The sequence below is a fragment of the Galleria mellonella genome, unplaced genomic scaffold (genome assembly GCF_026898425.1).
Source record: "Galleria mellonella isolate WM207_F2 unplaced genomic scaffold, CSIRO_AGI_GalMel_v1 utg778, whole genome shotgun sequence".
NCBI classification, from domain to species: Eukaryota; Metazoa; Arthropoda; class Insecta; order Lepidoptera; family Pyralidae; genus Galleria; species Galleria mellonella.
Genome location: NW_026442150.1, coordinates 2305462 through 2322332, shown reverse-complemented (window position 1 = coordinate 2322332; position 16871 = coordinate 2305462). Strand labels below are relative to the sequence as shown.

At 42.6% G+C, this 16871-nt stretch overlaps 1 protein-coding gene across 4 annotated transcripts in view; it reads right to left on the bottom strand.

Annotated features, from left to right (window-relative positions):
• Positions 1–16871, bottom strand: part of LOC113510056 (ATP-citrate synthase) — a 60613-nt gene that overhangs the window by 13127 nt on the left and 30615 nt on the right. For all 4 annotated transcript variants that reach the window (XM_052901356.1, XM_052901354.1, XM_052901355.1 and 1 more), the window contains exons 2-12: positions 14110–14237; positions 11762–11867; positions 9934–10119; positions 8111–8224; positions 7230–7309; positions 5202–5460; positions 3800–4012; positions 2724–2881; positions 1686–1848; positions 887–1054; positions 265–388 (exon numbers count right to left, since the gene is read on the bottom strand). In XM_052901356.1, the coding sequence (XP_052757316.1) occupies positions 265–388; positions 887–1054; positions 1686–1848; positions 2724–2881; positions 3800–4012; positions 5202–5460; positions 7230–7309; positions 8111–8224; positions 9934–10119; positions 11762–11867; positions 14110–14159 (1621 nt within the window). In that variant the 5' untranslated portion in view covers positions 14160–14237. The remainder of the gene's footprint in view (positions 1–264; positions 389–886; positions 1055–1685; positions 1849–2723; positions 2882–3799; positions 4013–5201; positions 5461–7229; positions 7310–8110; positions 8225–9933; positions 10120–11761; positions 11868–14109; positions 14238–16871) is intronic.

The window sequence follows — 16871 nt, the reverse complement described above, 5'->3', positions numbered from 1 at the left end:
CAGGAAACCATCGTGAACAATTCTTGTTGAATTCGTCACGATGGGCTAACTGATCTGCTTCGTCCTCACCTATCATCTCTCTGCCAGTGTATACCGATAGCGCAGGTGGGGTTACCATTCTATTATCACCCATTAAAAAAAATACCTCCAAAGCCTAACTGCGGTTGCCATTCCGCCTGCCAAGCGTGGCAATTACTAGCAAACCTCCACTTATGGGAAAGGCAGTGGACAGCTGAAGCCTGATATGACAATGATGGTACCAACCTGGTATAAAGACTTCCTTGTTGCCGAAGTAGTACTTCTGCTTGTGGTCGGCGGTGAACGGGTACACGATCGCCACTACCGACGGCTCCGACCGTCGACATATATAGTCGAAGTCGAGCATACCCTGGAAATTTAACATAGTGGTGATCAATCTTCGAGTGTTACCAGATGCAAGCATACTAAAAGTAAATATTTATGAGTAGGGATATATATTTTACATTATTATATGTATCATACCAGAGGGAGACTTTGTACAAAAGTCGTTTGCTTGGCCACCTTTGTCCCATTCGTGTTTCTACCGTGAAGCAGTTGTGTTTGCATGGCTGTGTTTCGGTTTGAAGGGTGGGATATGGCGTGAATTTACTGGGTACAGAGGTATAACACCTGAGCCCTCAGGAATGGCAACGCATGGGGGGTATCATGGGTGAAACAGTATACTCTGTTATGCCCATGGTACTGCTCGTGTCTATAGGCGACGGTTAACACTTTACATCAGGTGGGCCGTCAGCTTGTTTGCCATTCTAAGTTGTATAAAAAAAACATATATTTGTACTAATGAATAAATAAATAAATAAATAAAGTAGCGTGAAAATCTATACTATAGCGTATAGATATGACTTACCTGTATAGCTCTGTTTTGCATGCCCCATATGATCGCCTTGGTGCGATCCGAGAAAAGTGGCTTCCCTGTCGACATTTGCTGTCCGAGGTCCATCTTTGTGGGCGCTTGTGAACACACCAGATCCAACAGCTTGTGAGTTAACTCGGGTATCTCCAGTTTGGGTTTGGGCTGGAATTAAATGGACACAATCTGTACTTATAATAAATCTGTAGAGAGGTCAATTCTGTACATGAAATATATTTACAAAATAACTATCAGCGGGTGATTAGTGATCGATACTGATGCCAAAAATGCAATCAGTAAAATTTTTGTCTGTCTGTCTGTATGTTCGTTATAGAAACAAAAACTACTCGACGCATTTTAACGAAACTTGGTACAATTATTGTTCATACTCCTGGGCAGGTTATAGTATACTTTTCATCACGCTACGATCAATAGGAGCAGAGCAGTGAAGGGAAATGTTGGAAAAACGGGAGAAGTTACTTCATTTTAAAGCCTCCGTCGCGTGTACAGCCTTAATGGTCACTTTTTAAAATGTAAAAACGTCCACCCGTGCGACGCCGGGACGGGCCGCTAGTTTACAATATGTGTATGTTTATTTTGTTTGTTTGTATTCTATTTGCCTTGTATATCTTTTTACCTTTAATAATAATATATTTTGGCAAATAAATTATTATTATTATTATTAAATGTCTTTTCTCATCTAAACGAGAGTATTTTTTTTGGGCCCATAACGTATTGAATTGTCGTTTCATGGGCCCATAACGTGTTGAATTGACACGACACTGTGGGTACTCACGTGAGGTTGCGGCTTGGGCAACTGCTTGGGCGCGTAGTCGAGCTGGTGTTCTTTGGGTATGGGCGAGTGGCCGAGCGCGAGGCCAACGATCGCCGTCATGTTGGTCTCTGGCCCGAACACGTACAGTGGGATGCGTAGACGCTGGCCCACTTCGCGCATTTGTCTGTAGAGGTTTAGAATGAGCGCGTTTAAAATGCATGATATGAAATTTATTCAGTAAAACTTGACCCCAGAAACCACGCGTGGTAAATAAGTAGCAGAGAGAGGCTGTGTACAAAAGTCTTCTGCTTAAGCACCTGTGTACCATTCGCGTTTCAAACGTGAAGCAGTTGTGTTTGCATGGCTGTGTTTCGGTTTGAAGGGTAGGATATGGCAGTGAATTTACAGGGCACACACGAATAACACCTGAGTCCTCAGGAATGGCAACGCATGGGGGTATAATGGGCGAAACAGTACACTCTGTAATGTCCATGGTACTGCTCACGTCTATAGGCGATGGTTACCACTTTCCATCAGGGGGGCGTCAGCTTGTTTGCCATTCTAAGATGCATAAAACGGCCAAGTCCCTTATACGACATTTTAATTGACACTTTTTACCACGACTGGTAACTTACATTACTGATTGTGACAAAAATATACCACAAACAGTATAAATGTAAGTTAACCAACCCGTGCCCCTTTTATGACAATTTTGATGGCATTTTTACCACAATTAGTAACCCACGTCTCTGGTTGTGGTAAAAAAAATATCACAAACAGTATAAACGGTCGGGTGGTGGCAATGATTGTTAGTAATATGGACTACCAGTCGCATTGCTAGCAATATGGTACCTAGGCCGACCTCTAAATGCTCCCCCTCTTAAAACCATCGTGCTGTATTCCAGGTGAAGTCGTCACGATGGGCAAACAGATATGCCTTTTCATCCTCACCTATCATCTCTCACTGGTGCCCCACCAGCGTACACCGACAGCGCAGGCGGGGTTACCATGCCATTATCATCCATTAAAAAAAAAAGTATTAAACTTTCAGTTACCAACCTGAGCCCCTCCTGGTAGTTAGGCCCGCCCCTCCTTACGAATATCGTCACGTTGTACTGCAAGAGGGCGTCCTTGTACGTCTCTATGGCGGTGATGATGCCGCGGAACGTGTCCGCGACATTTGTGAAGTTGGCGATGCCACCGCCGATGATTAGCACCTGTCAATTAATTTTATCAAGTCCTGTAGATCCCGGCATGGAATAGGCCAACCCTTCCTTTCCGAAGGAGTAAGGGATTGCTAGTAATTCTAACGTCTAACTGTCCTTTTACTAGTAATACATCCTAACAGGTCCACCTCCAAGCGATTCCTCCTGGAAACTATCGTGGTTAATTCCTGTTGAATTCGTCACGATGGGCTAACTGACCTGCCTTTATCATCACCTGTCATCTCTCACTGGTGCCCCGTCAGCATATACCGATAGTGTAAGAGAGGTTACTATTTCATTAACACCTATTAAATAAAAAATAAAAAACCCCTTCCTTTCCCGTAGGTGTCGTAAGAGGCGACTATGGGATCTTAATGGTAGAGAGATTTTTTTTATACAACTTAGAATGGCAAACAAGCTGACGGCCCACCTGATGGAAAGTGGTAACCGTCGCCTATACACATGAGTAGTAACATGGACATAACAGAGTATACTGTTTCGCCCATGATACCACCCATGCGTTGCCATTCCTGAGGAGTCAGGTGTTATTCCTCTGTACCCAGTAAATTCACGCCATATCCCACCCTTCAAACCGAAACACAGCCATGCAACCACTACTGCTTCACGGTAGAAACACGAATGGGACAGAGGTACCCAAGCAATCGAATTTTGTACAAAGTCTCCCTCCGTTGGTGTTGTGGGTGATCATGGGCTGCGGTAGTCATTTACAATCAGGTGAGACACATGCTCGTTTGCCCCTGTGTTGTAAAAAAAAAAACTACTGGCAAAACCACCTCTTATGGGGCGATTTGGATGAAATTTAGTAACCTCCCCGAGGTTATATCCTAACTTAACATATAGGATACTTAAATTACCGATTTAAAGGAACGATTTCGCGGTACAGAGCTAGTAGAAGTATAGGAGACGTACCTTCCCGTTGGGATGCTTCTCCCGGCACATGAGGCTGAAGATGGTCTTGGCGTAGTCGGCGGTCTGCGTCTCGGTGGGCGCGCCCGAGTACTCGCCGTAGTTGGCGAGCTCCGCAGCGCCCCCTAGCTCGCACACCGTGTCCGTGTACACCACGGACGCGCCGCCGCCCGCCACCATCGTCCATATACGGCCGGACTTGTTCAGCACCGTCAACTGGGGGGAAAGGGATTGTTAGTAACGTGGACTACCAGTCCCAGTATTAGCAGTATACCCTATCAGGTCTACCTCCACGTGGTCCCACCTGGAAACCGTCGTACTGAATTCCAGGTGTATTCATCACGGTGGGCTAACTTACCTGCCCTTTCATCTCACCTATCATTCCTCACTGGTGCCCCGCCAGCGTATACAGTTAGCGCAGGCGGGGTTACCATTCCATTATCATCCATAAAAAAAAAAGTAACATCAACTGTTAATAGGTACTGGCGACCCGCACGCATGCTAAAGGTAAAGGAGTTAAGGGGTCGCCTGTAAATCAGCGCTATATAGGTACATCTCGCTGGAGCTGTACATATATAGCAACAGCTGAGGCGGCTCCAGCAACCAGCAACATTGTTTTTTTTTTCTGTTTATTGTTGTTTTTTTTTTTATTTTTATTACTGGTAATAAAGATTATCTATCTATCTTATAACAAAAATTATAAAGTTATGACAAAATAGGCAAAAAATATTCTTATACAGCTATATTTACCATTTACAATCAGCAGGTCTACTCTTGAATCTGATACCAATATCAATCCAGTCTATTGCCAATGACAATTCTATACTGCACTCGTGTAACAACAGTTAGGAATTAGCTTATAACTGGGATCGGTTTACAATGGTTTGCATCGACAAGTTGCACTAATATGCATCTATCAGAACAATATGGAGCCATTATGTCGCTAGTGTTGCGATTCGAGAGTGTGAAGTCACAATTTCAATATCGATCTATTGGGATTTATTCCAAAAGTAACCCACCAGTTGGGCCAAAGGCTTGTTTGTCACCTCAGTGGTATTTTTTTTTATACAACTTAGAATGGCAAACGAGCTGACGGCCCACCTGATGGAAAGTGATAACCGTAGCCTATAGACACGAGCAGTACCATGTACATAACAGAGTATACTGTTTCGCCCATGATACCCCCCATGGGTTGCCATTCCTGAGGACTCAGGTGTTATTCCTCTGTACCCTGTAAATTCACGCCATATCCCACCCTTCAAACCGAAACACAGCCATGCAGACACAACTGCTTCACGGTTGAAACACGTATGGGACAGAGGTACCAAAGCAATCGACTTCTGTACAAAGTCTCCCTCTGGTATCGTGGTTGACCGAGGCTATTGCCTTCCAGAACATCACTAACCTTCAAACTGGCCCCACTCTTCGCGTCCAGATCAGCGATATGCGCCTCCTCGGGGTACGCGTCCCGTCCGAACGGCGGGGGGAACACCACCTCTCCCCAACTCTTCGCACAGATGAAGTCGGCCGTCTGGTCGAGCTTGGCCGCCAGGTCCAGGAGGTAGATGCGCTCGTTGGTGACCACTATGGGGTTTATTTCCATATACGTGAAGTACAGGTCCACATATACACGGTACAGTGAATGGATGAACAGGGTCAGTATCCTGGAAGAGAAGAAATATAAAAGATTGATAGTCTGTTACTAAACTAGGTGTTATCTCGCGGAAGTCCATATCACTGGTTTCCTATCATCACCATATCAGCCTTTAACTGTCCACTGCTGAACATAAGCCTTCCCCCTTGGGGAGTTTCGAGAGTACTTATCATGCTTGGGCGGGCGAATTAGCAACCGCAGTTAGGCTTTGGAAATGTTTTAAGAGGGACGCTGCTACCCATCCCTCGTCCCTTAGTCGCCTCTTATGACACCCACGGAAAAGGAAGGGGTGGCCTATTCTATGCCGGGACCACACGGGAAATACAACTGGTTATTTGTTTAGAATTATTTTGTTTAATTCCGCTACTGTTAGTATGTGTGCGACTGCCAACACTCGAAGACTGACCACCGCTATTACTGCCAGAAGTCTCACAACCTTCCATATTAGATTGACGGCTAATATGGAAGGTCGCGGAACTTCTGCTAGTAATAGCGGTGGTCAGTCTTCGAGTGTTGGCAGTCGCACACATACTAATGGTGGCAGAATTAAACAAAATAATTGTAAACAAATGACCAATCCATAGTAATTGGTTAAACGTATAAGTGCCTCTGTTCCATTCGTATATCTATCGCTAAGCAATCGTTCTTGCTTTGTTTAGGGTATTTTTTTTTGTATACGACTTAGAGTGGCAAACAAGCTGACGGCCCACCTGATGGAAAGTGGTAACCGTCGACTATAGACATGAGCAGTACCATGGACATAACAGAATATACTATTTCGCTCATGATACCCCCCCCCCCCCCATGCGTTGCCATTCCTGAGGCTCAGGTGTTATTCCTCTGTACCCTATACATTCACTGCCATATCCCACCCTTCAAGCCGAAACACAGCCATGCGAACACAACTGCTTCACGGTAGAAACACGAATGGGGCGGAGGGAAAAGGATTGTTAGCAATGGAGTTTGACAGCCCCATTGCTAGCAATATACCTTATTAGGTCGACCTCCACGTGGGTCCCCCTGGAAACCATCGTGAACAATTCTTGTTGAATTCGTCACGATGGGCTAACTGACCTGCTTCATCCTCACCTATCATCTCTCACTGGTGCCCCGCCGGTGTATACCGATAGCGCGGGTGGGGTTACCATTCCATTATCATCCATTTTAAAAAAAAAAAAACACGAATGGGACAGAGGTGGTCACGCAAACGACTTTTTTTTTTAATTATAAATTTGATATTATATAATGTTGAAAGCGCTATGTTTTACTGTCTTTTGACATACAAATATTATCACAAAACCCTTTAATTTTAATTATTTTTTTTTAATAATAACAATTTATGTCAATTCAATTTATTACAATGAATTATAAAAACTTTAATGTAATCAACAAAATATTTAATAACTAGCGGCCCGTCCCGGCGTCGCACGAATGGACATTTTTAACATTTCTCTTCACTGCTCTGCTCCTATTGATCGTAGCGTGATGAAAAGTATACTATAACCTGCCCAGGATTATAAGGAATAATTGTTCCAAGTTTCGTTAAAATCCGTCGAGTAGTTTTTGTTTCTATAACGAACATACAGATAGATAGACAAAAATTTTACTGATTGCATTTTTGGCATCAGTATCGATCACTAATCACCCGCTGATAGTTATTTTGGAAATATATTTCATGTACAGAATTGACCTCTCTACAGATTTATTATAAGTATAGATTTATTTTATTTATTTAGCTAGCTAGCAACTAATGACTCGAGTCAAAGATAACCGACTGACCTTCTGACCGTTTGTGACTTGACATTCTTGAGGAGAACCTGATCGATCTCCTCGCCGGACGGGAATGTGTCCACAGGGACCTGCGTATCAGCAACACCAAGGAGTTAGTTCTATATATTATACATAGATAATTTATTTGCATTACCTACAGCACACAAATAATAATACAAACTTACATATAATACAGACATATACAGTAAAAGGAGATAAAAGAATGAAAAACAAAAAAAAAGCAACAAAAAAAAAAAACAAAAAGCAAAATATATATAACAACAGTTTCCTTTATAATTTAATTTAATTATTTTTGTGAGTTCAGTTCAATTCGACTGTGCGTGTGCGTGCGTGCCTTCGTGCGTGCGTGCGTGGATGTGTGGGCGTGCGTGTATGAGACACTGTACCGTGTGAGATTGATCTCCACGTGGTTCTTCTACAAACAGTCGAGGTTTTTTTTGTATTAGGTGATAATGGAATGGTACTCCGCCTGCGCTATCGGTATACGCTGGCGGGGCACCAGTAAGAGCTGATAGGTGACGATGAAAGCAGGTCAGTTAGCCCATCGTGACGAATTCCACTTGGATTAACCACAATGGTTTCCATGGGGGAACCACGTGATTAGCACACTAGCAATGGGACTATTTATCCATATTACTAACAATCCCTTTCCCCCAAGAGTCGAGGTTAATTCCTTTGAACTGACCTGACCTCATCCTCACCTATCCTCATTCACTGGTACCTCTCTGGCGTATACCGATAGTACGCAAACAGAGTTACCTGTCTTTTACATCCATTTTAAAAAAAAAATTGGCATCTGTGTATTTGTGTGTACGTGTGTGTGTGTGTGAGAGAGAGAGAGAAAGAAATAGTGAGACAGAGAGAGCGACCTCTAGCCTGACGGCGAGCGCGTCCACATCTCCCACGTCGACACCGCCCTGGTGGTGGAACAGTATGGTGTCCGAGCGCCGTCCTGATTGGATACACAGGTACATCTCCTCATTCTGGTAGGAAATAAAAGAACATCATTATAAAATTAATTTAAAACAAAATAAAATTTTAGTCTACGTAATAAAAGGAGATAGATTCCAATTGGCTTCCCATTCATTAACGCAGAAACGTTAGGACTCTTTGTACCCTCTTTACTCTTTTTCGAAACCCCCAGTCTCCTAACTACTTAAGCAGCAAATTCCAGTACCTTTTTGAAACTAGACGTAAACGATCGTAACCTTCGTTCTAGTAATACTCTGCAACTATCTATCTCCTTTTTTTTTATACTACTTAGAATGGCAAACAAGCTGACGGCCCATCTGATGGAAAGTGGTAACAGTCGCCTATAGACATGAGCAGTACTATAGACACAACAGAGTATACTGTTTCGCCCATGATACCCCCCATGCGTTGCCATTCCTGAGGACTCAGGTGATATTCCTCTGTACCTAGTAAATTCACGCTTTATCCCACCCTTCAAACCGAAACACAGCCATGCAAACATAACTGCTACACGGTTGAAACACGAATGGAACACTCTCACCGTACTGGTTTCGCTTCAAATTCTTTTCTCCTACATTCTTCACGACTCTGGAACGCGCTCCCTGATACCATTAAGAGACTACCGACTAAACAGTCTTTCAAAAAAAAAAGTTCATGCTCATTTTTTTATTTTATCCGAGCAACTAACTAGGATCGCGAATCTGTCTAAAAAATAATGTAGAGAGTTTTGCCAATAGTTGCCACTTGCCACGTTGGGTAGGCGGGTTGGCAACCGCAGTTTTTTTTTTTTGATGGGTGAAAATGGAATGGCAACCCCGCCTGCGCTAACGGGATACACTGGCGGAGCACCAGTGAAGGGTGATTGATGAGAATGAAAACAGGCCAGTTAGCCCATCATGATGAATTCATCAGGAATTAAGCATGATAGTTTACAGTGGACCGCGAGGAGGTCGACCTGGTTGGGTATATCGCTAGCAATGGGATTCTTAGTCTCCATTACTAACAATCCCTTTCCCCCCTGGCAACCGCAGTTAGGCTTTTAGAGATGTCTTAAGGACGCTGCTGCCCATCCCTCTACCATTATCTTAGTCGCCTCTTATGATACCCACGGGAAAGGAAGTAAAAACATAACCTAATTATAGCCACATTGTCCCTGTGCCTCTGTGTCCCTGGCCGTGTGGTCCCGGCGTAGATTCTAATTCTACTATTCTAAGAATTCTATACCTATTCTCATAGATCACTTCTTCCTTTCCCGTGGGTGTCGTAAGACGCGATTAGGGGATTTACGCGATTTAAAAGGCCGGCGGCACACCTGCAATGCCGCTGGTGTTGTGGGTGATCATGGGCGGCAGTAGTCACTTACCATCAGGTGAGATGCATGCTCGTTTGCCCCCTGTATTGTACAAAAAAGGGGAAGGCGAGGGATGGGCAGCAGCGTCCTTCTTAAAACATCTCTAAAGCTTAACTACAGTTGTCAACCAGCATGCCAAGAGAAGCAACTGCTGGCAAAGCGCAGCAAGCAGCAAATGTTCAGCAGCGGACAGTAATAATAATAATAATCAAAGCAGAGAACTTACACAATAACATAACAATAAAGCCTAACTGCGGTTGCCAAGCCGCCTGCCAAATGCCGCAACTACTGGCTAGACCTTCCAAAGGGGAGGCTTATGTCCAGCAGTGGACACCTAAAGGCTGTTCTAATGATGATGCTGATAGTCACCTGGTCGTGTTTGACGAACGGCTCCACTATGAAGTGCCTCAGTTTGCCAACAGCGGCGCCGACCTGCTGCTCGCGGCCCATGTACTCGCTGAGCCACTTGCGCACTTCAGCCGCCGTCTTGTTCACCCCAACGAGGCCCAGCTTGCCGCGCCGCTTGATCAGCTGGTCGGGCTTCACTACTAGTTGCTGTAATTAAATAGAATGGATGTTAATAGTGCCATTTAGAGGGTGGGAGGGGGGGGGGGGGTAGAGAGGGATTGTAGTAATGAGGTCTAATAGCACCATTGTTAGCAATATACCCAACCAGGTCGACCTAGTCGCGGTTCTCCCTGGAAACTATCATGGTCAATTCCTGATGAATTCATCATGATGGGCTAACTGGCCTGTTTTCATTCTCATCTATCACCCTTCACTGGTGCTCCGCCAGCGTATCCCGTTAGCGCAGGCGGGGTTACCATACCATTTTCACTCATAAAAAAAAATCATCTATGATGACGCACATACTGGTCAGGGTTGATTTAAAATTTTTCATTGTTTGCTTATCATTATGAAATATTAAAATCCGGATTAATATTTGGATCATCAGCGAAGAATGATTAAGACATTAAATACAGGATATGAAATACTCCGCAGTTTGTCGCGACCAATGTATTGTTGTTACAGTAGATGATGAATCAACATCATTTCAGACTTTCATTGTCCCTCACTAGGCATAGATAGCTTATCTTAATTCTCTACATTCTTTTTTTTAACCACGAAGTTGGCAAACAAGCATACAGCCCGTCTGATGGTAAACGATCACTAGCCTATGGCTATGGACGCCTGCAACACTAGGGGTGTCACGTGCAGGCACACCCTACATATGACCCTAGGAGGTGTGCGCACGTATCCGTGCCCTCCTGTGATGGTAGGGTGGGAGGGACATTCCCCACCCTAACTAAGAGAGGAGGCCTGCCCTACACCACCTACAGGGCGGGCCGTCGCGTTGGATACTCGGTAGTCGTACAAACGGGAACCCGGTATCCAACATAAGCGCCTCGAGGTACGTCGTGTGGTTTTTAGTGGGCACGAATCCCACACACCCCAGCTGCCCTCCCTCCGGCAGATGGGACGGACTTGCTGAAGATTTTCCACACGTTAAACAAAAAAAAGGGGAGTCATGTGCGCGTTGCCGATCCTGAAGAAACCTTTTTGAAGAACCCCATACTGTAGTCTCCAGGGAAAAACCTCAGCAGGGATCTCATTCTACAGCCTGAGCGTTCGCGTAGTATGAAACAAAGTCGCTTCCCGCTGTCTGTACGCATATTTTTTTTAAACTACGCAACTGATTTTAATGCGGGTTTCATCAATAGATATAACAGATATCCGTGTCCAAGTGGCCGTTAGCTAACTCTAAAATAAAAAAGCCAGTCAAGTACGAGTTGGACTCGCGCAACGAGGGTTCCGTACAAAAGCCACTAATTATTTTTTTTTGTGAAATAACTACATATTTACGGTTTTCGGATTTTTTCCTTCACTTTTGCTACATGACATTGCTTCTTGGCAAATTTCATGATTCTAAATCAACGGGAAGTACCCTATAGGTTTTGATTCCCATTGTGAATGTCAAAATATGCGATATAAATGGAACATCAACGGCCGTATCTTTTGATGGCGTCGGTTTATAAGCTTGATTTTTTTACTACTTTAACAGATTGCAGACCTGAGTATATGATATATTAATTTCAACTTGATACCTCCACGCGTTCCTAAGAAAAAGGGTCTTGACAGACTGACGGACGGAAAACGAAGGGCTCCGTTTTATTCTAGCTTCGAAGCTAATCCTTACCTCCTTGGCGAGCCATGGGTTCTTCCCTAGCTCGTCCTCCCACACTGTGCTCTGTTCGAAAGTAGCGAAACGACTCGGCACCAACGCCGTTCCCGGCGCTATATGTCTGCAATGAGAAAAATACACCATAAACTAAAATTGAAAACATACAGTACAGAGACATAACCTTTTAGTGGCACATGAGGGTTTTTTTTTTAATGTGGGTCGTCATATCATCATCACCAATGCCAAACGATAGACAACATGTTAAACATCGTGTGGTCCCGGCATAGAATGGGCCACCACTTCCTTTCTCATGGGTGTCGTAAGAGGCGGCGACTGAGAAAACTTATTCGAGGAATAGACAGCAGCGTACCTCTTAATCTATCACCAAAATCTATCATATACAAATACATATACATACATACACACATACATACATATACATACATGGATATAAACGCCTACACAAATACATAAAAATATATAAATATTGTTCACGAAAAGTATGCAAGTAATAAGTATGCTAACCAGACATATAAACATATTAAGAAGATGACAACTTGCTGAAATAAAAGTCCTTAAGTTTTGTTTTAAAACTAGCCATACATTCTATATTTCGTAAGGAAACTGGTAAAGCATTCCATAGCCGTACAGCTTGCACCGTAAATTATTTGTCATAAAAATTAGAGAAATGTACCGGAGTCTTCAGCTGGAGGCCCTCAGAAGACCTAAGATTAAAAGAATTGACGGTATGCAGGAATTCAAACCGCGCCTTCAGATAGTGAGGGGAAGAAGAGTTGAAAAGGGCATTGTGGAGCAGTGAAAGAATGTGAGTATTCCGGCAAAAACGAATAGGAAGCCACTTGAGCTTAGTGCGAAACTCGGAAATGTGATCATATTTTCTAAGACCGAAAATAAACCTGATAAAAACATTTTGAAGACGCTCAAGTTTGTTAAGCTGGTCTTCCGTAAGATCCAGATAACAAGTATCGGCATAATCAAGAATTGGAAGTAAAAGAGATTGGGATAGCGCAATTTTGGTAGCAGTAGGAAGGAAATTACGCAGTCTACGAAGTGAGCATACAGATCCGAAAACTTTCCTGCTGACAGATTCTATTTGTGGCCGCCAAGTAAGGGAACTATCTATAATTATACCTAGATCTTTCACTTTTATATTCTTTACATATATAATATGTTTTTATATTATTCTCTTTGTATATATATATATACAAAGAGAATAATATAAAAATTAAAATATTTTTAGAACAAGATAAGATATCACTTGAGTACTGTTTTTCTATTACAATGCATATTTAGTAAACAAATTGGCTATATCTGTTTTATCATTATTAGTCATTTACAAAAACAAGACAGACAAAAAAATAATACCTTATCTTATATATTATATATTTATGTATATATTTATTATGTACAGATATAATTGTGATTATTTACACATGTTTAGATCAATTTTTTTAATTTGCCATCTAGTCATTTATTAATTCCTACTATCCCGGGGGGAAGGGATTGCTTTTTTAATGGGTGAAAATGGAATGGTAACCCCGCCTGCGCTATCGGTATACAGTGACTGGACCCCAGTGAGGAATGATAGATGAGAGTGAAGGTGAATTCGACAAGAATTAATCACGATGGTTTCCAGGGGAACCGCTTGGAGGTCGACCTGACGACCGACGGCCCTATTGCTAGCATTAGGGCCGTTCCAAATCATTTCTAACAATCTTTTTCCCCCGAGAAGGGATTGTTATCAATGGGGAGATTTTTTTTTATGGGTGAAAATGGAATGGTAACCCCGCCTGCGCTAACGGGATACGCTGGCGTAGCACCAGTGAAGGGTGATAGATGAGAATGAAAACAGGCCAATTAGCCCATTATGATGAATTCATCAGGAATTAACTATGATAGTCTCCAGGGAGAACCGCGATGAGGTCGACCTGATTGAGTATATTGCTAGCCTACCTACTACCCTACCCTGGTGTCTCGCCAGCGTATGCCGATGGCGCAGGCGAGCTTACCATATCATTATCATCCATTAAAAAAAAACCCTTCGTAATAGTCACGCGAGGGGGGAAAGGGATTGTTAGTAATGGAGACTGAGAATCCTATTGCTAGCAATATACCAAACCAGGTCGACCTCCTCGCGGTTCCCCCTGGAAACTATCATGGTTAATTCCTGATGAATTCATCATGATGGGCTAACTGGCCTGTTTTCATTCTCATCTATGACCCTTCACTGGTGCTCCGCCAATGTCTCCCGTTAGCGCAGGCGGGGTTACCATACCATTTTCACCCATAAAAAAAAATAGTCACGCGAAGTCGCTGGTAAAAATTTGTCATTCTATAATTACCTATTTATGAGGTCCTTGCCGGTCGCTTCGTATATCGCTTTCGAAGACATACTGTCTGTTTGTTTATCACTAATTAGATATCAGATCTATGGGGCGCTGGCTTCGCGTCATATGGCTGATGGTTGGATCTGAAACAAAAAAAAACATATTTATACATTTTTGTATAACTTCTTTGTATGGTATATTTGTATGTATTTATGCGTATATATGTATATGTGTATGTGTATGTATATATATGTATATATTTGGATGTATGTGTTTATTTATGTATGTGTATATGACTATGCTGTCACAGATATTATTTTTTACAGATCTATTTCTTTTAACGCGCCACCTACCTACTTATGCTTTAATTCCTTCTACCCAAAGGTTGTCTGGAAGAGATTGCTTAGCAATAAGACCGCCTTTTGTACTACACTATACGTATTGAAAATTGTTCAACAAATTATGTTATGTTGGTGCAATAAAGTGTTAAAAGTAAATAAAAATAAATAAAAATGGCTGGTGTGATGACGTCATAAGACAGATTTAGTTTTGTCCTTCAATATAAGTTCAAATAAATATTCGTATGTAAATTTTCATGTTGAGTATACGTAGGGCTGCCATCCGTCCGGAATACCCCGGATTTGTAATAGTTTGAAAGGCGTCCGGGCGCCGTCAGGTAGGGGTTTTTGAAAACCAATCTTTTTTACAGGTAGGCGATCAATTGAAATAAATCTAAGTTACAAATTCATCCACAATAACCCTGGTTTTACATAACAATGTTTTTATTTTTGTTACAAAAAATATTCTTTCAAAAGCGTCCGGGGAAAAAAACCACATTTTGCCCAAATGTCTGGGGACTTTTGCCATGTTTATCCGGTGTCGGCTATTTAGGTGATGGCAGCCCTAAGTAAACGTAATTCTTTAAACATAAGCGGCAGAAATCAATATTTGGCAACTATGTTTTAGAATTCGTACCTACAGCGTCGTGCTAGCTTTTCGATCGCTACACATTTGGTTTCACTATGAATCCTACCATAAATGCCGGGGGGAAAAGGATTATTAGTAATTGGGACTAATAGCCCCATTGCGGGGGGAAAGGGATTATTAGTAATGAGATCTAATAGCCCCATTGCTAGCAATATACCCTCTCAGGTCAACCTCCACACGGTTCCCCCTGGAAACCATCATGTTTAATTCTTGTCGAATTCATCATAGTGGGCCAACTGACCTGCATTCATTTTCACCTATCATCTTCCACTGGTGCCCCGCCGATGTATACCGGTAGCACGGGCGGCGTTACCATTCCATTATCACTCATTAAAAAAAAATAGCCCCATTGCTAACAAACCCTGTCAGGTCGACCTCCACGCAATTCGCCCTGGAAACCATTGTGATTAATACTTGTTGCATACGTCACGATGGGCTAACTGACCTGCCTTTCATCCTCACTGGTACCCTTAAATTTTTTTTTTTCAAGTTAGAATGGCAAACAAGCTGACGTCCCACCTGATGTAAAGTGGTAACAATCACCTACAGACATGAGCAGTACCATGGACATAACAGAGTATACTGTTTCGCCCATGATACCCCCCATGCGTTGCCATTCATGACGACTCATGTGTTATTCCTCTGTACCCAGTAAATTCATGCCATATCCCACCCTTCAAACCGAAACACAGCCATGCAAGCACAACTGTTTCACGGTTGAAACACGAATGGGACAGAGGTACCCAAGCAATCGACTTTTGTACAATGTCTAAAGAATGATATTTTAAGATTTTCAATATGTTTAAACGGTAATGTATCATGTATTATTGTGCCACACGCATGAAGAGAAAAAAATTTATACAAAATTTTATGCATTTTGTTTTTGTATTTTTTTTTTTATTTTTTGTACATGCATCTTTTTTTTTATCTTTTTTCACCGTGCATTTGTGTCTGTTGCCGTTTGTGTGCTGTAAGTAATGCAAATAAATTGTTTATCTATCTATCTATCTAATTAAAACACGAAATTTTGTTTCGTTCGGCTCTGATTTTTGGAAAACAGTTTATGGTAAGCCTTTTGGTTTCACTCGGGGTTGTTGTTTTTTTTTTAATGGGTGATAATGGAATGGTAACCCTGCCTGCACTATACATTGGCGGGGTACCAGTGAAGAAGGATGACAAGTGAGGATGAAGGCAGGTCAGTTGGCCCATAGTAATCAATTGAAAAATTAACCACTATGATTTCCAGGGGTAACCGCGTGGAGGTCGACCTGATGGGGTGTATTGCTAGCAATGGAGCTGTTAAATCTCATCACTAACAATCCCTTCCCCTCCGGGGTTTTTTTTTTGATGGGTGAAAATGGATTGGTAACCCCGCCTGCGTTAACGGGATACGCTGGCAAAGCACCAGGGAAGGGTGATCGATGAGAATGAAAACAGGCCAGTTAGCCCATCATGATGAATTCATCAGGAATTAACCATGATAGTTTCCAGAGAGAACCGCGAGTAGGTCGACCTGGTTGGGTATATTGCTACCAATGGGATTCTTAGTCTCCATTACTAATAATCCCCCCCCCCCCACGTGGTTATTGTTGTAAAAGTCGAGTGTGGCTGGTAATGGTGCGCCGCGATTGGTGGACGGGGATCGCGCGCGGTCGCGTGATCGTAACGACTTTAAGGTAGACACTGAGAACAAGGAATTACATAGAAGGAATGATAAAGTAAAAACTGTATATCATACGGTTGCCTCCTTTCTTCTTATACAAATATAATTAGTAAAAAAAGGACGAAAG